General features: G+C 42.1%; 1 protein-coding gene across 1 annotated transcript; it reads right to left on the bottom strand.

The window, feature by feature from the left end:
• Positions 1–6,967: 6,967 nt before the first annotated feature.
• LOC147617995 (uncharacterized) lies at positions 6,968–20,701 on the bottom strand. Its single transcript, XM_086775540.1, has 5 exons — positions 20,538–20,701; positions 18,000–18,092; positions 17,515–17,827; positions 7,641–7,791; positions 6,968–7,254 (listed from the first exon to the last, which is right to left on the bottom strand). The coding sequence occupies exons 1-5, from the start codon at positions 20,699–20,701 to the stop codon at positions 7,091–7,093; spliced, it is 885 nt and encodes a 294-aa protein (XP_086631666.1). The 3' UTR covers positions 6,968–7,090.
• Positions 20,702–20,953: the final 252 nt, after the last annotated feature.

The following is a 20,953-nucleotide window of genomic DNA, read 5'->3' as shown; positions in this document are numbered from 1 at the left end:
AACCCGCATCTATCTAATGTCAGCACGAGGAAACGTACTTCAACATTAAATAACCCTCGAAAATATTAAATTCTCGAGAAAAAGAATTATCATGATTTTTTTCTAATTTTCCCAAATTTATAGGGCCTCAAAATATAAAAATTTTGAATTCCACCAAACCTATCCTATGGCATTCCAAACCTATATTTTTCCAGAAAATTTTTAGCAATTTAATTTGCCAAAATACCATTGATATTTTAAAAATACCAATTTTTAGGATTTCTAAATATAATATCTAGAATATTCCTAATTTTCCCTGAGAATCCCATCGTTCACGAAATTTCCAATTCCGCCCGACAATTCTCAAATCCAATGAAAATTTTCAATTTTAATAGATTTTTCTAATTTTCTGGCTCAAAAAATATATTTTTAAAGGAATTTGAATGGTCACGGGCGCCCGAATGGACACACCACATGCCAAACACCAACCCCACATTTTTCCAAAATTTAAAATAACCTTTGTCTAATTTTCCACTAAATTTCAAGAATTTTTTGAAATTTTTAATCAACCCCGAACGCATTTAGAATACGAACGGTCAAAAAATTTCGGAATTCCAACGGTTTTCCCGGAATACGGAAAGCCAAAAGTTTTGGGAAAATGAAAAGACAAAAAAAAATCGGAATGTGAAAGGTCAAAGGTTTCCGGAATACGGAAGGTCAAAAGTTTTTCCGGAATTCGGAAAGCCAAAAGGTTTTGGGAAAACGGAAAGCCAAAGGTTTTCCGGAAGTTGAAAAGCCAAAAATTTTCAATAAGAAATTTTCAAGAATTTTTCAGAGTTTTTTTACTCAAATCCTGTAATTTTCAGAAATTTCTAGGCTTTTTTCCCAAGCTTTTTCCTTGAAAAATATCAAAAAGCCCTTTTTTTGGAAATAAAAAACTCATTTTTAAAAAAAATGAAAAAAATAAATATAAGCTTTAATTAGCTTATAATCAACTTTGATTTTTTAGGGGGGGGGGGGGCGTTTTTTCGCCGGCGGCTGCTGCGCAGCCCCCCCCCCCTCCCGTCGCCTGCGCGAGGATGAATGAGAGAGAGAAAGATTCTCTCTTCTCTTCTCTCTCCTCCCTTTCCTCTCCAAATCAACCACTCTCCTCCAATCTCTTCTCTCTCTCTCTCTTAATCAACAGATTAGCTTAATCTTTAATTAAGCATTTTAATTAAACCTTTAATCATAATTAAGTTTAATTATGATTAATGTTTTAAAAAAATCATTTTAAGAGAATTTTCACCCGAAAAAGAGAAAGAAAAATCAGATTTGAGAGGCGGAGAGAACCCCACGCACACGGGAGAGCAATTCATGCATCAACACGCTGTCCCCTACTGAATTTCAGTAGAAATTGACAGAAATTTGATTGCATTCCCGCGGAAAAAACCCGCAAAAAATGTATAAAAATACATTTTTAATCATAAAAATGCTCAAAAAATTCCTAAAAAATTAGGAAAAAATTTCTAAAAATTATAGAAATTCAGGGAATCGATCCTACAAAAATATCCACCATAAACTCTATGGTATTTTTTGTAAAAAATTCCATTAATGCTCGATTTTAACCATAAAAAATAGAAAAAAATAGCATTAACTCACGGTATTCCCCCGCAACGTCGATTCGTCCATTGAATTGAAGTACCACACGTTCCAATCACCATAACGATGATCCATGTGCATTTCATCAACACAAATCAACAAAAGATAACATTTTATTAGTAAATATTAAAATTTACTAAAAAAAAATCAACAACAATTAAATAGAGATTGCTCTGATACCACTGTTAAAACCCTAAGATCTCTCTAGATAATTGTTATGCATAAACATGCATAAATCAGGCATAAACTCAACCACCCAACCACCCCCGAGCCCAAGGGATGCACACATGAATAATGAATGAAATACATCATACCTCTACCTTGATGTCCCATACCATCAAGAGGTATAACACAATCCAATAGCATGTAGCTATAGTGTGAAATGGTAGGTGAGAAGATATGGACCTCTACACAAGAGACCATAGCATAAGCCTCCAAGCCTCCAAGCTCCAAGCCCCCTTGAGTGTGCCCCATGCCCCTATTATATAGGAGGGCCCTCAAGTGACTCTTGACTTTCCATTCCTCATGTGTGACCCTTGGATGCCTGACCCTAACCTTAAACCTTAAGGTTAGTCCTAACCCATGCTCCACTAGAGCTTGTTCCCATGCTCCCATGCTCACAAGCCTAATGTGGGTTAGCCTCCTAGTATATGCACACATAATGTGTATATAACATAGCACACATAATGTACATATAACACCAAGACATCCTCGCGTTCCCAAGTATCATCATCTTTTGAATATGCTATCCATTGAAAATACAATTGCGTACCATACACAACTTTCAAATATCTCCTAAGGTTCACCCGTGATTGTGCTATCTACCAACCTGACTACTTCAAATATCTCCTAAGGTTCACCCGTGATTGTGCTATCTACCAACGTGACTACTTGCCAATCATCCAAGACATTCAATGGGTACAGCAATTACTTGTTGAGTAATGTAAGTAAAAAACATTATGCAATTTGAGATACAATGGTAATAGTAGCTTGTATTAGGGTCAATTACTTTTCTTATAACAACATAAGGTCCACAATACCTAGAACTCAATTTGCAATATTTGCCTAAGGATAATGAATAGTGCTTGAGCTTAACCTGTTGAAATACCATATCACCCTCTTAAAAGATTTGATGATTGTGCTTGAAATTAGCATAGCTCTTTTGTCTATCTTGTTTTACCTTGATTTCTTAGCAAGTATATCTTCCGAAACTTGTATCTTAATCATACGGTTTGAACATTTTAAGCATTCTTGACTGTAAAGCGCATCGAAACAATGTGTTAAATGAAAACTCAACCAAAGGAAATTATTGCTTGTCATAAGAATTGGGCACACAAAATGAGCAAATATTGGAACATTTACCAACTATTCTTGAGCAAACTCAACCAAAGGAAATTATTGCTTGTTGTAAGAATTGGGCACACAAAATGAGCAAATATTGGGACATTTACCAACTACTCTCTTGAGCAACAACTCACCTAAAGCATGGAAGCGGTTTCATAAAAGTAGGCTTCCCACACCCATCATAAAAGTAGGCTTCCCACACCCATCATAGATCCACACACTTGTAGTAATTACTTTGAATCATTATATCACATACTGGATCAGCCCCCCTTACCTCACTTACCTAAGTCATGCCCCACTATATCAATATTCTTCACCACCTCCATGGTGAAGAAAGCTAGTGAGAAGACTTCAATGTGGGAGAGCTGTAGATCGCATAGGGATCTGGGGGGAGCACTTTTCAAATGGAGCTTCCACACAAGCACATTTCATTGCAATTCTACTTAACAAGGCTTTGGTTGAGGGTTTCCCACAGTCTTGGGGCATGAACACCATTGTTCCTATTCATAAAAACAGGCGATCTCATGGACCCAGGAAACTACAAGAGCATCATGGTAGACCATATTTTGGCCAAGATATATGGATTAGTCATGGGGCAAACGAGCTTAGCACCTTCACAAACGAGCTTAGCACCTTCGCAAAGGAGGAGGGGCTTCGAGCCCTTGGGATAGGCCAATTTTGGCATAATCACTCCACCCTCAACCACATCTTCACGCATAGGAGCCTTATTGAGCAGGCTAACGCAAATAAACGTATTGCTTTGTGGATTTCCACAAAGCTTTTGAGATTACTTCAAAGATGTCTCATCACAGATGATACGGAGGATTATAGCACTTTTGTTAGAAGTAAGCCTCACCTTGTACACTCTCTACCTAAGTCAGTGGGAACGAGCCCTTAGCTAGAGAACTCCTCATTTTGCATCATCGCTTATGTCATGGGCTCTCTCTCTCTCTCTCAATCTATATAAGAAGCCCTCATGTACTTCATTTTTATCAATGAGAATATGATGCCTCTTTGGATATGAATGGGTCACTTTCTCTCCCTCCTTGAAACCAACATGGTATTAAGAGCTAGTTTAGTTATCCACTCCATAGGCATCCCTCATTTGTAGCAGCTCATTCACTAATTATCTCCCCTAATCACCTCATTAGCCTCCCTTAATCTCTCTCTCAAAGCTCTCAACTTCCATGGTAATCGACTCTATAGGAGAAGCTTAAGAAGCCTTGGCGCGGGTCCTTCTACAACGTGGCCCACTTGGTGTTGTGGTCTATGAGAAACATACTATTATTAGTATAAGCATGTAGTCGGTTTGAGTCTGGCAGACGGTGTTGCTATTTTTTGATCATTTGGGTGGCTTCTTGGTTGCGGCGCTATAGTATATATTTTGCTACAGGCTACCAGACAAGGAAACGCCGTAGGCGGCGTGCAGCATGGCTTATGGTAAGTGCACTATATTTAGTGCGCATATGTGGTGGGTTCAAGCTCTGTTTGGTGCAATGCAAGTTTATTTTTAGACTTGTGGTGTAGCACTAAGGTTACTAAATAAAGTAACCCTTGCCTCACCTCACCAACGTGGAGCGCTTGGCCGATTGGCTTAGGTCTAATTGCTATATTTGGGTTGTGGGAGGTGGAGATATCGATTCTCATCGTCGAAAAATCTTTTGTTGAACCATCTACAGCACATGAGATCATCTTGGAAAAGTTTGTTGCATCCCCTAACCTTCGCTTTTATTCACAGAGTCTGAGAGATGGAACCAAATAGGCTACCACGCCGAGCCCCGAAGTCTCCACAAACAATAGCCACTCGAGATAGGGCTCATTCTTGGTGCTCATTGATAATCTACCCCCTTTCTCGTCCAACAAAGATTCACCATTTCTCAGGTCATGCAACAGGATCTATTGGAGGCTCGTATGACATGGATAGATCCCCCTCACCCCCTCAAGGTGAAGATGCAGTTCTACAGGGACCATTTGATAACTTCACAGAGGATGGTTTCATAGAGGGGTGGGGATATATATATATATATTTACATGTCACACCCTATGAGAGTGACCATTGGACAAGTCAATGTATCTTCACACACCCTGGAGATAGGCAAAGACACTTGACATGGTGGCCGTCAGATACTTAGTAGGAAGGATCGAATAGACAGATTATGCCAAAGTGACGTTGAGAATAAGGAGCACTATACTTGCAAATGTGCAGCATTTTATGACATTCGAGGGAGGTATCAATCTTTTCAGAGAGGGTTTTGGACCACGTAGTCGAGTGATTGTTTTTTTTTTTCCAGAGAAAAGAGATTTACTATTAAAAACAGCTTATGGACAAGACCCAAGGTAACAAGTACAAAGGTATCATCAACATAAAAGAGGCTTAGGCAGTCCCGGGCTCGAAGCTCTTAAGGGACTGCCACAAACTTCGAATTTACATTTGATCCTTGCAGATCTTCTAGGCTCCTTTTTAGAAGCCACACTACAAGACTCTGACAGAGTAGGAAATGACTCCTCATAAGAGGAATTACCTCTAGGTGTACTAGTGCTGACCTGCTCCTGCATAGGATCCAAGCTCGAGGAAGGTGGGAGGGCAGAAGTAGAGGGAGTCTCCGAAGGGGTCTTCCTTCTATAAACTTGAACACGACTCGGTACCTCTGATCTTCGAGCAAGTCTTCTCCTCTTATTTGCCTCTGTCCTTCTCGTCTATTGTGCTTCTGATCTGTTCTTTCATTTACTACCCACTATCTCTGCACTTGGCTTGGCTGAGGTTTGTTCATCCTAACATGTTCTGTCACCTGTCCTTGAGGAGGCACTTTCCTAGTGCACTCCGCCGCCATATGACCTTTACGCCCGCAAACAAAACAGTGGCCAGGGAGTCCTATGAAGAAAACTCTCTACAAAAAGTCTCCGCCGTGAATACACAGGATAGAGATAAATTGCAAAGGTTCCTTTACCAAGGAGGGTGATAGCACCAACCTCATCAAAATAGTCTTGTCCTCATCTGGCACCATGTTATCACCCAGAATATAGCCAAGACTACTCCCAATTTCCTATAAATACGGCCTTAACGCAGTCCTGCAAATCTCGCTATCACCACGAGTCTAGCATCCATACTAGCTAGGTCCATGCCCTGTTTCCATCTATCTAGGAAACCAATTGTCATACGGAAGTCCACAAGGCTTCTTGCCACAGGACCGCACTAGCCTATTCTGTTGTCTCGAATTGAATCCTAAAAGATCCACTCCCTAAGTGGGAGATAGGCACAATCCTATACGTGATGTCGAATATCCGCGCTTGTAGAAAGTCATGTACTAGCTTGCTTGAAAAGTAGGCTCCTACTACCTTGCATACAAGAGAACAAGACTCGATGTACCTTACTGAATTGCGCATCGTGTGTAAAGATTCTGCAGAGAATCCGACGTCCGGTTATGGTTGACAATGGGGGAGCCTGAGAAGACACACCACAGTGACATGAGAAGCCTCCACAAATCATAAGTTCTCCATCTCCAGAAGTGCATGTGACGATGTGTGTGTGTGTGTGTGTGTGTGCTTCAACCACAAAATGGTGATATTCTAGCACACCATCACATAACTAGGGAGAGCACGATTGACCCAAGGGAGATGCATTTTTCTCATGGTTGTACACTTTATAGCATGGTAGTTTAGGATTTGCATTGATTCTAGATTTGATCCCTTATGCCTCCCCCCTCAACAACAGTGCCATGTGCGTACACCTTGACTATTTTGGGTTTTGTTTGTACCGTTGTACCCTTTTGATTTTAGCTTTCATCTTTCTATGATATCTAGAGGATATGGATACACATTGCATATACAAGGGTTGTCTCATGGGCCATTTTGGCCTTTCATAGACATTAATATAATCTTTCTTTCTCTCTCCCCTTAAATGTACAGTGGACTCATTGAATCTCTTACATAAACGAGATATGAAAAGACTGGCAAGCAGTTCATAACAGTAAAAAATTGATATCTATATTTAAGGACATTCTAAATGAACTCTGATGCCAATAACCAAATTCCTTGTACAATGTGAAAGGGGGTCTGATCCTTTTGAGGTTTGAATTAAGCATGCTCAGAAAGCGATTATTTCAAAAAGCACAAAATTTGAAGTTGATCAGGCGACATGTACTATCGTTGAGATCTTCAAAATATTTTGTGGGCACCTTTCCAAAAAAATAACTCCAAAAGGGGATGGCAGCCAGATTTTTGGTAAACAAACACCTCCATTTTGTGCACTGCTCCACACATCACTCCAGCTGAAAATAAGAGGTTTGACACCTGAGCCAATCCACAGCACCAAGACCAAGTGCTGATTACTTGCACGAGAAATAAAATTCTCAAGCTGAAAAAATGGCGCACGAGATTGATGTCTCATTTCTAGAAACAATGATAATTACTCTATATGATCTCAGGAGTCACAATGTTTGTTGAACTTATTACAAGCTCAAAAGGGCACCAACTCTCAAACGCGACAAAAACTACAATCAAACCATTCACAGTTCTATCACAATATCCTTAAAATATGCAACACTACCTAAATTCTGGCTGGCGCAGAAATGAACAATCAGCTTGGAAAGTCTCCATTGTGAGACAGCGGCACAACAATTTAGATTGAAAGCAGTCACACCCAAACAAAATCTCACATAGAGACTGCTTGCTATTACCTCGATAGTTCAATGAGCTGTAGTTCTTGTTCAGAAGGACCATTTCACCGTGAAAAACTACGACATCCTTTTGCAGGTTGATCAAGTCTAACTGATTCTCATCATTGGCCTTTATAGCATCTTTCAGCCTCTCAACTACTTCATTGAAGTGCTGAACAAAAAGAAAAGGCCATTAAGCCCAAACAATCAGCCATGTTCTGCAGCACAAATTACTAATTCCTTTCTGCCAATTCAACACAATCTTGCATATATTTCCAAGCCTCTGAAGAATGTTAGTGCAATGAATTGTAAAAAAATTAAGTTATATGAGGCAGATGCTTTGGACACAGTTTTCTCAGAGAGATGCACAGAGATATTTAGCTTTGTGGCTAGCATTCATAGTGGTGTATTTGGAGAGACAGGTGCAGGTTGGCTTCATATTAGCATGTTATTGTTGCTGAGATTTGGGGAGAGTTCATTCACTCTCTTCGTGGGGGGTGGGACTATTTGCTCACTCTTTATTCTAGAGCAAAGGAGTCTCATAGGGAGCAATTCTTATCCACTTGGAGTGCTCATCAACTCTTTTCTCATATAAGAGGTTGCAGTTTCAAATGGGAGTGTACTGCCCCGCGATGGCTTCTCTCTCTTATCCCTTTGTCACCTTGAGAGATATTTTTTTGTATTTTGGGCCATTTAGCATAATTTCTGAAATGTGATTAGACCTGCTTTTCTCAAAAAGAAAAAAAAAAGGATCTTAAAGAAAACTAGGATATTGTAGCATGGTGGCAAGGTTATTTTCACTTCGAAATAATGATAATACAAAGAGTGTGGTTGAGGAAACAAGGGACTTCTCTATCAACAAGGTAGGTTGTCTTAAGGAAAATTCCAACGCATGAGCAGAAAATGCCCTGCCTTCGAACAAGCAGGAGCAATTGTGGATTCTTGCTATAGTTGAGAGAGAGAGAGAGAGAGAGAGAGAGAGAGAGAAAGAGAGAGAGAGAGCGCTATATTAATGTCTTCTAGAGGTCAAAATGACCTGAGACCAAAAAGGTTACAATCATTTGTATGATGGATACATGTATCATTGATGTGAACAAAATAATATCATATAAGATGGGTACAAATATATGGTATAGTAGGGTGAAGCTGGATACAACGGTAGCTGGGCATCCTCCTCTGTAAGACTGATCCTCTGAGAAGATCAACTCCTGCGTAGGTCACTCCAAAACTGAGAAAAACTATCGAATGAGCTCTACTGGTATTTGGTGTGATCTCGCTGATCCTCCCATGCCATTTGGATTTGTGACGTGAACCTCGAGGGCGAGGGTGTCTGGTTTGGCCTAGCTGGATAGTGCGCTCTAGAGTAACCCCTCTGAAGGTGAATGGGAGCCTCTACTAGTATCTAGTGATGATCTCACTGAACCTCCCATGCCATTTGGATCTGTGTCGTGAACCTCGAGGGCGAGGGCGTCTGGTTTGGCCCAGCTGGATAGTGCGCTCTAGAGTAACCTTTCTGAAGGTGAATGGGCCCGCAGCAAAAGCGGTCCTTTCAAGAAGTCTGTGAGCAGCCGCTGTGTAGGTCCTAACGGCGCTCTCTACCTCAAGAGAGACTCTCTGTGTCAACGAATTCAAAAGCCCCTAGACTGTTTGGAAGACTCCAGCGCCAAAGTGTATACGCAGCTCCCATAAACTGTGCAAGAAAGAAACAGAGCTAGTAAGGGCCTCTTCCACGATCGGTGTTGCCACAATCTTTGCTCGAACAATCTCATGTGGTACCAATAGCTTATTGTGAATCAATGTGGCTATCATCGTGACTAAAGGCCTCTCCATCTATCTCCACCCATCGTATGGCTCTATGGTCGTCGAGGCTGGACCCTCAAATGTCAACCCCACTTAGTAGTGTAGGTGTCACCAGGGTGTCAAAAAGCCATAGTTTCAGCTTGGGTTCCTGAAACTACACCTGTGAGCACATCTTCTCTAGGATTCCAAGAGCCACATAACCTCATGTCAGTCTCGCATCAACTGCCAAAAAGCCATAGTTTCACCTTGGGTTCCTGAAACTACACCTGTGAGCACATCTTCTCCAGCATCCCAAGAGCCACATAACCTCGTGTCAGTCTCGCATCTACTGCCGCCCTCATAAAGAAAGTCGAGCTACTAAAAAAAATCCCCAAATATACATATCAGGTAACATTCTCAACAATAGCCTCCCCATAAGTAAACTTATGGCTAACAATGAGGCCCCTCAACTAAGCATACGACCATAATGCCTCCAAATGTCATTGCATATCCTCTGAAGAGTCTACTATAAGCAAATTGTCATTTTGCATAAATAAGTAAAAGTATATATGTGGGCCCCCCCTCCCGCCTCTCTATAAAATCAAACACCTCATCATTATTAAGTCCAAAGAAAGAGGGTATCCCTGCTTCACCCCAATGGTGCTCTCAATCAGCTCTATATCACCCTCGATTTTCCTCATTCTGCCCAAAATTGCCTTATACAAGGATAAGACCCCCCGAGTGAGCTTTGTAGGTAACTCCCATGTAATATAGCCTCCTCAGAAGCCGAGCAAGTGATACTGTATCAAAAGCTTTGTGAAAATCTACAAAGCAACTATATATCCTCCATCCCTTTTGACATGACCTCCTCAATGATGGCCCTAAGTGTAAATATATGGCATGCCTGGCTTGGTGCCCACGTCTTGCTCTGAGCCTCTGTCCAGCTGCTAAGCTCATGCTCAAGAATAGAGGCATGCCATTTGGCCAAAGTATCGCAAATCATGATGGTGCGGTAATTGCCTGAGTCTATAGGATCCCCAAATTTCAAGATGAACACAAAGGTGTTATCAACCACACAACGGGAAAACCCTCACAAAGAGCCCTGTTAAACATATGAACCAACAAAGGAGCCAACATATCCCTCGCATATATAAAGTGCTTTGCCACCAAATCCTTATGATCTGAGGCCTTCCTTACTTCCAACCTGTCAATGGCATCACGCATCACTACCTCTCTGAAAAAAGTAGATGTATCTGGGACGGCTGAGACCTGGTAGAGAGCTATAGCATACTGGCTCCAAGAATCTGGATGGGACTCGAGGGAGTCCCGGAGTGGCCGGGCGGTGCTCCTAAAACAATCTCTAAGCCTATCTAGAATCTTGGCTAAGAAACTTGTAACAAAACTCTTGCTCTAGCTAAGCAAGGAAGACTCTTTTCTTTTGTCGTATGAGACATCGGAAAGAGGTGTGTCTGTCTATGAGTAAGGGACCCTAGAGCCACCTCACTACATAGGTGAGCTCTCTACTCAAGACACTCGTCATCATACCATCGATTTTGGGGGCATAGTCCTAGATGAGGCCTCGAGCAGCCGTGAGAATGAATGAGGTAAGGCGACTGAAGAATATAGAGCACCTGCCACCCCAAAGATACATACGGGTCTAGCTCCACTGTAGTATTAAAAATATAAAAAACATAAAACTGAGAAGGTTTCTCGTGAGAAATGATATCTAGGATGTTTCAAGTGCTGTGGGAGAGGACATTCCCTAGGATAGTGGCAATCCAAAGAGATAGATAGGTAGGCATGGTCTGCTACTACTCCTAGGAGGCAGGTGGAAACCGCGTGAAATCATGTATATGAAGCATGAGTGATAGACGGGCAAGCAAGTAATCACCTGTGCTAGCACCATGCCTAAGGCCCCTAGAGCCAGGAGATGTGTCCCAAAGTATGTACATGTTGTAATATCCTCTGAAGTCCTCGCAATATCCAGATGCTCCATCTCTCTAAACATATCATCTGAGCTGTCAAAAAAGGATAACGAAAGACAAGCAATTCTAGCATTGTCAATTGAAATCTCCTCCCAAGAGGACGTCCTGGGAATTCCATGATATCCTCTAAACAATGCATCATAAGGGAGCTAGCCCTGTGTAGCAAAATGAGGGGTGGATGGGGCAAAATAACACATAGCGATGCATACATCTCTGATCTCTCCTATCCTAACACTAATCCACATGTATCTAGCCTCCTCATCCCCTCGAACTACCTGGATAAGATGACCGGTCTCCTTTTTGTTGAAAAGGAATGATACATCTCTCATCTCTCTTATCCTGACTCTGATCCACATTGTATCAAGCCTCCTCATCCCGTTGGACTACCTAGATAAAATGACCCATCTCCTTTTTGAAAAGAAATACAACTCCTCAACTCTTTGGTACCACCTGTATAATGTGCGCATGGACAGTAGCCATCTCCAGTAGTGTACCTTCCTAGCATCAGTGTGTCATTGTGCATGGTATTATATCCCTCCTCCTAAAAGACTCCTCAAAGAGTGTTGCATCAAGTCTTGGAGCACCATTAGCATTCCATATGGCAATCTCGAGTGTGGTCTCATAGGTCTTGCACCATCAAGAGGTGCGTTACTCTGTGATAAACACAGACCCCCTCTGTAGTAGGCATGTTGTCTCTTCTCTATAGCTACTTCAATTTGAGGCATGTACCAATTAAGTTGGAGTGAGCTCATTAATATTCCTTTGCCTTTAAGATTCCATCTTTTGGCTAGTTAGTCTTTACATGTTTCAAGATTAGGGAAACACAAAATGACGGCTCTTTCCCTCATCTTCTTGCTTTGCTCCCCTACTTGTGGCATTTTCTATCCTACTCGTTATGTGGCTTTGTGTGTTGAGACATCTATGCTTATCATTTTGCATAAATCTTGGGCATCATTCTCTAAGCTCTCAGTCTCTTTAAGCCCGGTCATCCGTACATGCAAGGCTCGTATTTTCCTACGTTTTTCTTGCTCAAGCGTATTATTAATCATAGTCGCAAAAGAGGGGGTGCCTTACTTTGCCACTTCAATCCAATTCTCATTATTTTCCACATGTTTCTTTGCCACTTCATTTCAAGCCAGCATCTCCTTTTGCACATGCATTTTCAAAATTTGTATTTCGTTCTTGAGTTCAAGCATGTCATTGTGTTCCCCATCATCTTTAATTGTGCTTTGCATTCCACCACCTCCTTCCAGAGTGTCTCTATAATGGAATCTTTATTCTTAGTACATGTTTGAATGCATGCATCCATAAGCCTCTGCCATACCTCTTGCATGTTCACTTTCCATTCTTAAATGGTCACTTGTATGCTCACTTTCCATTCTTCTATCTTTCGTTCTATCAGCATACATTTTCTTTTCTAATTCAGCATACATGTCTGCATAAAATTTTCCTTTTGTTAGCATCGCATCCACATTTTTCGGTACATTCACAATTTCCACATCTTGCATTTTACATAAATCCCGCAATGCAGCCAAGCTATTTTCACAAGTAGATCCACTACGCTATATTTGTCACCTTTTTCACCCCTTGTGCATCCCTCCTGTGACTCAGACTTGTCTCCTTGCATCATTGACTACCAGGACCTCACGGCCTCACAAGTTCATGGATTCATGTTTTGCCAAAAGCCACGTTCAATGTTTCCATTACACTACATATTACATAATAGAAAAAAGTCCTTGTATTTTTATGTACATGTCCTCGTTTCCTCCACTTGTTTTAGAGAAAACCAACACCTGTTTTTGTTGTTAAGGATACACTTGCACTTGTTTTGTTGTTTAGACTCCTCTCCACTTAGTTATTGTTGATGCTTCTCAACCCTGTCTTTTAAAGATTGCAAGGTAGGTCCATACATACGATACTTACAATACGGTATGAGTATGGTACATGGTACGGTACGCTCTCTATAATTTGATAAACCTCAATTGAAAAGAGTCTGCAAAAAAATTACATTGCACTCCTACCCACTAGATTATCAACTCAAACTAAGTGTATATTCATCTTAGCAAACATCATAGACATTCATTAATTGTGGACATTTCAACATTGAATGTGTAAAGTGTATATGTGAGAGAGAGAGAGAGAGAGAGAGAGTGTGTGTACTATGTGTAGAAGAATCGTGATAGAGTTTGATTCTATAAAGTGTGTGCATGTGCGCATAGTTTTCTTTTATCTTGATGTTAGGCCTTAGCCCCTTTTTCCCCTTTCTTCATCAAGGTTATTATGTGGTTTTAAAAATTTGGCTAATGATGCTTGATAAGGACAATGGGTATTCATATTTTGAAGTTTTGTACACTTTCTACATGAGTAAGAGGAAGGATGAAGGGTACAACTTGGGCTCTGTGCCCTTGGGGTGTTTTTAATAGAATGATATTTTTTGAAGAAAAAATAAAGGATGAAAAAAATTACTATTCTAATTGGTTCTGTACAGATGGTTCAGTATGTACGTATGGAATAAATCCTAAAGTATGAGTACCAGACCCAACCTTGTCTATATGCATGTGTGTACAGGCGTGTGCTGTGTGTTTCTGTGATGCTCTGTATTGTGTTTAGTATGTGTATTTCTTTTTGCAAGATGCACACACACACACACACACACACATAACGAAGTTAATTTAATGCCCACGAGAGGCCAATATTGATCTATGGAACCAAAAACACCAATACAATCTAAGAATCTCCTTCACGAAACAAGAAAATAGATAGTGCTAAAGATAAGAGAGCCTAAGGCGGGCTTGTTAGAGTTGCACAAAAGCGGAAGCAAGACCTATTGTGCAATGGACCTCTTCACCAAGGCTCTTCCTCGATAGTTAGTTGGCAACCACTCCAACTCCTGGGTCCTGATACCCCATCCATGATACGAGAGTAAATGTTAACGTTATTTTGGTCATCTCCAAGATGTGTCCAGGCACCCATTTTGATGTCCGCATGCCCTATTATTTTTATGCATAGTTTGTGCAATTGTTAAGGGCTGCCCACCTTTTTAAGCATATTTATTATTTTTCCTTCCCCCTTATTATTGTCATGAACTGCCCTACCCCCTAAGTGGGGCAGCCCCTCCCCCTCATTCTCGCATCTTGGTATTGCACTTGTGCAGCGCAATTACTTGCAGGTCATCCCTGCACCCTCACAAGGGCTACTTGATGTATTCTTAATCCTCTCACCTCGTTTCCCATCTCCACATCATCTTTCGCCGCGGCATTGAGGACAACTATGTCACCACCACCAATGTACTTCATATTACACCCAGAGATTTCATTAGGATGGGGGACATAGAGCACTAGAGCATGGTTGTACACCTATAGCATGATAGTGACAGGATGCATGGGTGGCGAGATGCATAGCTTTGCACAATTCCTTGCAGGTCATCCCTGCACCCTCGCAAGGGCTACTTGATGTATTCTTAATCCTCTAACCTCGTTTCCAATCTCCACATCATCTTTCGCCGCAGCATTGAGGACAGCTATCTCACCACCACTGATGTACTTCATATTACACCCAGAGATTTCATTAGGATGAGGGACATAGAGCACTAGAGCATAGTTGTACACCTATAGCATGATAGTGACAGGACGCATGAGTGGCGAGATGCATAGCTCTGAGCCACATATACATTTCTAGTTGTATCTAGGTTTTTTTTCATTCATCCATGATGCACATAGACATGGATACTTGTAATTGGATTTGTCTCATAGGCCATGTTGGCCTTCAATCGACACTAATCCTCTCTCTCTCTCTCTCTCTCTCTCTCTCTCTCTTCAGCCATTAGTGGAGGGAGACAGTCACAGCTCACAGGTTTCTTCCAGAGGGCCACTATCACACACACCCCCACCACTGTACTGAGGGGGGTCACACTACAGCAGGCGGAGATCGTCGGATCCGGGAGATCGTCAGGTCCCGCAGACGACCCAGAGTACCAAGATATCGCGCCCCACGACTACATCAGAGGGAGATCCGGGAGATCCGAGCACACCATCAGGAGGCCATACAGAGGAGAGCGACTCAGGCTTTCTCGGATCCCCGATCCATCCTCTATGGACTCTTCACCCCATACCCACCCATGCATGATATCCTACACCCGCATTTTGACACTGGATATGGAGCTAGCTAGATACATACATATCATGATTGTTACCCCTGAGCATATAGTTCTATCCCTAGAGTTAGAGCTCCCCCCCTTCACCACCCTCACACCTTTGTACCCCCCCCCCCTAGATTTCAGCTTTTTATTTTGTATCAGCAGTTTATTTTGTACCTTTTGTCCTTTCCTATGGATATTCAGAGGACATACTCATGTATATCGACTTGTCTCATAGGCCGAGTTCGGCCTCTAGGAGACATTAATAAAGCTCTCTCTCTCTCTCTCTCTCTCTCTCTCTCTCTCTCTCTCTCGTGATTTCAGTTTGTTATCATCTGCACACACTCCGCTGCATATTTTCTGACACTTGCATGTGCAAAGTCAGCATGAAGGAATAGATTGTATCAAATGAAAAGGATCCATCTTTATCATTAAGTTAGTGCCACACTGTTAGACCTCGCATAAAGGTAGAAAACTTCACTTTCAGATGGTGTACAACAGAGAAACTTGGAACTGGTTTAGGCGTGTTTAAGCAAGCCAGGGAAGTGATACACCTAAGAGCCCAGACAAAAAACTCTTGGCTAGTTCTGTCACTACAACGTCGCCAACAAAGTCAACTCCTCTCAAACAAAGATGCTCAAGTAGAAGTAGCAAAGGAAAATGATCAATCATAGAAGTGCCAGGAAAAAAGGTTGGCAAAAAAACACAACTCAAAACCACGCACCAGCCAGCAACCAAGCCAGAAAACACTGCCCTCTCAAGGGTTGCCTAAAGGGAAAGAGAGGTGGAAGCTGAAGCGCTTCTAAGCCCAAAAACACTGCTTTCAAGCAGCCAGGAGATTGCCGATGTAAAAATCCGTACATAGTAAGTAAAATACTGCTGTATAGGCTTGGAACGCGGAGACCAGAGGCACTCCATGTGTCAATTCTGTGTGAAGCAAAAGTGCCGATGCCAGCAACCTTCCTAAAAGCAATAAAAATCACCCTCAAACCAACCCAAAACTCAGCCTAACTGGTGTGCCTACCTAGTCTACACCAAGTTACAAGAGAGCAGCACTCAATGAGCCTTAGTAATGTAGCCAGTTACAAATTGTACCAAGACAACACTAAACACCAATCAAACAAAGTGAGCAGAACTGCCCAAATACAGAGTACCTGGCATGTGCTTAATGCCGAAATGTGTTTGGCACTTGAGTCTCTCTGCACTAGTATAATGGCAATTTTAACAACTTCTTAAGACTCTCGATTTATAAAATAGCTATGTTTTTTCGATTCACCAAAGCAACTCCTGTGTAGTTTGAAAGTTTGTATCACTACACTTTTCAATGGGATCCCTGCCAAATACACCAGACAGAACTGCCCCCCCTCCCCCCCAAAGAAAAGGAAATCTCAGTAGCTTTTCTGAACTTTCTCACCTAAATCTTTCTATAGAAATAGCTGGCCAGAGGCACAGAGAAATTACCAATTTAGCACAATGTCCTCTATCACTAATGCCTGTGGGCATCATTTTGACTCTATACACAGAAAATAAGCTGATGAAAAACAAAACAGAACCATGGATACTGTGATTCTTTACACACTCTATAAATGGGTACCAGACAATTCATGATTAACCAAATGGATGAACAAACCTTCTGAGGTTATAACTAATTGAAAACCCTTACACTCCATCTAACAGACCTTTGTTTAATGTAGTGGCACCTAGATACGATATAGTTCTAATCAAGTGCAAAAACTAAGTATTGAATTTGCAACCCAACAATCTGAATTGGCATTAGAACCCCTAGTCATCCCTTCTATTAGTCTTCCATGATACCACGTGCACTTACAAAAGCTCGAAATGTTAACAGATTTCCATCGCAACATATGAAGTACGAAAGGTTTCATAAGAAGCAGTACAATGGTGGCAATACAAGCAAACATATGTGATCCAGCAGAGAGAAAAAAGTAACAAATAAGCACTGCAATCGAATAAAGAAATTGATTCACGAACATACCTGCGATTTCATCACAAACTCCTCCTCCTTATCCGCAACAAAATCATTCATTTTGTCAAGCTCTCCGTCCAAAAGTCTCTTAAATTCTTCTTCCAGTAGACGTCTGAAATCCGCATCATCCAGTAGATGTCTGCGCTTTGCAATTCTTCCTTCTTCATGCATCTGCCTGGCTCTCTTGTCTCCAAGCGGCACACTTGCCTGCCCATTTGATGCATCACCTTCACTGCCATGGGCAGCTGGATGTGAGGCCACATCATCTCCTGCATATGGCAATCCATGGCGATCCTCAGCTGCACGAATGGACTCTTCCAAACTTCATTCCGGCCAGATAATATAAGAGTTAGGGCAAGGGCAAAAAGGCAAACCGAGATGCAAATATACAGAGATAAACTAGGGGACGGGGACAGGCCCCCGAGAGGAGAGGGGAGAAAGGATGTGAGAAGAAGGGGGAGAAGGAGAAGCCATGGAAGCTTGAGAGAGCTTACTGTGTAGTTGCTTGAAGAAGACGAAGAGGACGCCAAGCAGTGACGCAGAGGCGTTGATGCAAATGCCCCGTCCTCCTGCCGTCAAATGGGAATCTAATTTTCATTTTTAAAAAGGGAATATCCCGTGGATATATCAAGATATGTCACGCTTATTAAGTTTATTTAATGAAAAGGTATATATATATATATATACCGTCCCTCCATACTATTTATGGAAAGGTAATAACAATTAGAAGCCGTCCCTCCACACTAATTGCGAGTTGCACTACCGCTCTAAAGTGGAAGTACGTTTGAACCAGGACACTATTCAACTACCGTTGAGTCTACCCTGATAGATGCCAACATGGGAGGATGTGTGTGGTGTGCATGCATGGGTGTGCGTGTCCTCTCCCTGTTCAATAAAAAGAACTCACAATTGTGAAATGAAGGATTACTGATCCAATTGTGAAAAAATGCATTAAAAAGTGGATAGCAATGTACGCCCTCAAGTCACCTTGATGCAATCACTTCCTCTGTGTCATTGATATATTATACGTCATGCTTGCCATAAGGAGTCTTTGATCCTATTCTGAACAAAGATTGAACATATTGACAATGCGTTCACTAGGGACATCTCTATGTGAGGAGCATCTACAATAATTTGGTAGATTTCTCAATAAAAATAAATATTGCTGCACACTATTTCCATATTTGTGGTATTACCCATTGTCTTGCTTTGTGAGTACGTGTATTTGGTTGATAATCTCTCTAGTTAGAGTTGGCTCAACATACTTGAACTTACCTTGTGTATGTGGATGTCATCTCACTCTTTACTACTCTTACATTTTAGTCTTACTCTTAGCATCAATAATGTATGCAGTTTTAGAAGTGGTTGGAGAGGACAAGAAAGTGGTTGGTGGAGAGATCTTGTCCTCGGGATGATAATAATGCTTAAAGTTTGACCTTTTTATCATGGTTGTCTAGCTCTAATATCACGGGGTAGTGATCAGAGAGGCAAGTAGAGATGTCAGTTCTACATTCACATCTGATGTAGGTGAGGACCTCCAGCATAAATTCCAATGAAGGAGAAGGTTGACATTTCAAATGCAGCCCATTGATCAAACGTATCAATCCTCACATCTTTCAGATCATTCTGATGGTCCACATGCATCCCTACCACTCCTCTCGATCCCTGACAGTGGGCTGTGTAGATCCAGATGTGCTCTTTAGAGATGTTGATCAGCCTTTTTTCTAGCTCATACCCGCTAACTTTGACTTCCGTTAGAGCTATAAAGTCAACTTTCCTTGTTTCCTTAGCCATTGTTTCACTAGTTGGAAAGGTCAGTCAACCCCTTGACGTTCAAAGTGGTGCATCTCATTTGCTCTTTTTCTGGGAGTTGACCTTTTTAGGTCCCGCTTTGGATGCAGCTTGAGGTGTGGTGGAACCCACCTGTGCATGCATTCTTTTCAATTCCTTGACTATCTCCATATCTTTGGGCAAGCCATTTTCTGTATCAGACAGAGACTACTCACCCCTGTCTTGCTCATCTCCCAACGGGCCATCCGTCATTGCGTGGGGCATTGCATGGGGCAGGAGCACTTGATCATGGTCCATTTGATTAGTTTCGGCCAGAATTCTAGATCTATCCAACGGCGTGGAATGACTGATCTCTTGGGAGCCAACCAAGTCATCCGGGTCAGATAAGCTGTCTAATAAGGAGTTGGCAAATGCCCTCTGGTTTCCCGCCCTATTCTGTCTAAAGGTCTTCTTCCTATTGGGCACTGTAAACTTTTCTCCCTTTTCTTTTGAGGTAGAGGGAACAAGGGGAGAAGGCACCGTCATATTCTTATTCATATCCATAGGTTGAGCTTGGTTGATGGCTAGGGGAGGAATCGGGGCACTAGTGGCACTCAAATTGGGGTATTTTGAAGGACACTCTCTGATCACATGTCCTTGCTTTCCACAATGGAAGCATGCGTTGGGTAGGTGCTTGTAAAGAATGCTTTGTTGGATGTTGTACTCACCGCAATTGATTTCAATCTCATCAATAAGGGGCCTATCTAGATCCACTTCCACAAGGACCTGAGGATGCCATGCCGGGTTGTAATCATTCTTGGGTCTCATGCCTAGCACTTTCCCTATAGGGGAGACAATTTTCTTTAGCCAAGGGTACAGGGCAGGTTAGGGAGCTCTACCCACACCGGGCAAGCTGAGGGTTTAGGACCTTGAGGGTTAAAGTTCTTGGTCCAGCTGAAAAAACAAAATGGGATGTTCTTGTACATCCATTGCCCTGAACCTAGGACCTTAAGGGCCATATTTGGGTCCTTGAATAGAAAGAGGTAGTATCCATTTGGGAGGGCTTGGATGATCTCTACTTCAATACCAATGGAAATCCAGTTATCTTTGACCCACCCCCTAAGGAAATCTACGGGTCTTGGCCCAAACATTAACCCAACTAAACAACGGGCTGTGTAATCAGTTTCCAATGAATGAACCAGTTCAGGAGGAAGACAAACCGCCGGAATAGTGGAAGAGGATTTACTTGATGTGTCCATTACCTTAGCTGGAGCTTGCTTGTTGTTTTGAGCCTCTTCTTCGACATGTTTCTCAGCAGATTTAGCTCTTCCACTCGGGCTCTGGAATCTTCCAGCTGTTTCTTGGTGTCCATGAAGTCTTCTAAAACCTGCTCATACTTCAGCATGGTTTCTCTGTTGCCATCCATGGCCGGGGGCCAATGTAGGAACTGCTGAAATGCAGCTTGAGGGAACTTGGCAGGCTGAGATGACTTGCTCCCAGAACAGGAACCCTGTTCTTTGAGAAGAGTAGGAGCTCCCCTCCACTCTCGGTGCCCATGCACTTGAGGGGGGGCTGTGGAAAGAAGGGAAGAAATCACACAGAGGGCTTCAAGCCTCTGGGCAGGGCAGCAGATGAAGATGGGTGAGAGAGGAGGAGCTCAGGCGTAGCACAAAACCAT

Source organism: Cibotium barometz, chromosome 36, assembly GCF_041138505.1.
Source record: "Cibotium barometz isolate CiBa-2024 chromosome 36, ASM4113850v1, whole genome shotgun sequence".
NCBI lineage: Eukaryota > Viridiplantae > Streptophyta > Polypodiopsida > Cyatheales > Cibotiaceae > Cibotium > Cibotium barometz.
This window is presented reverse-complemented; position numbering and strand designations above follow the sequence as displayed.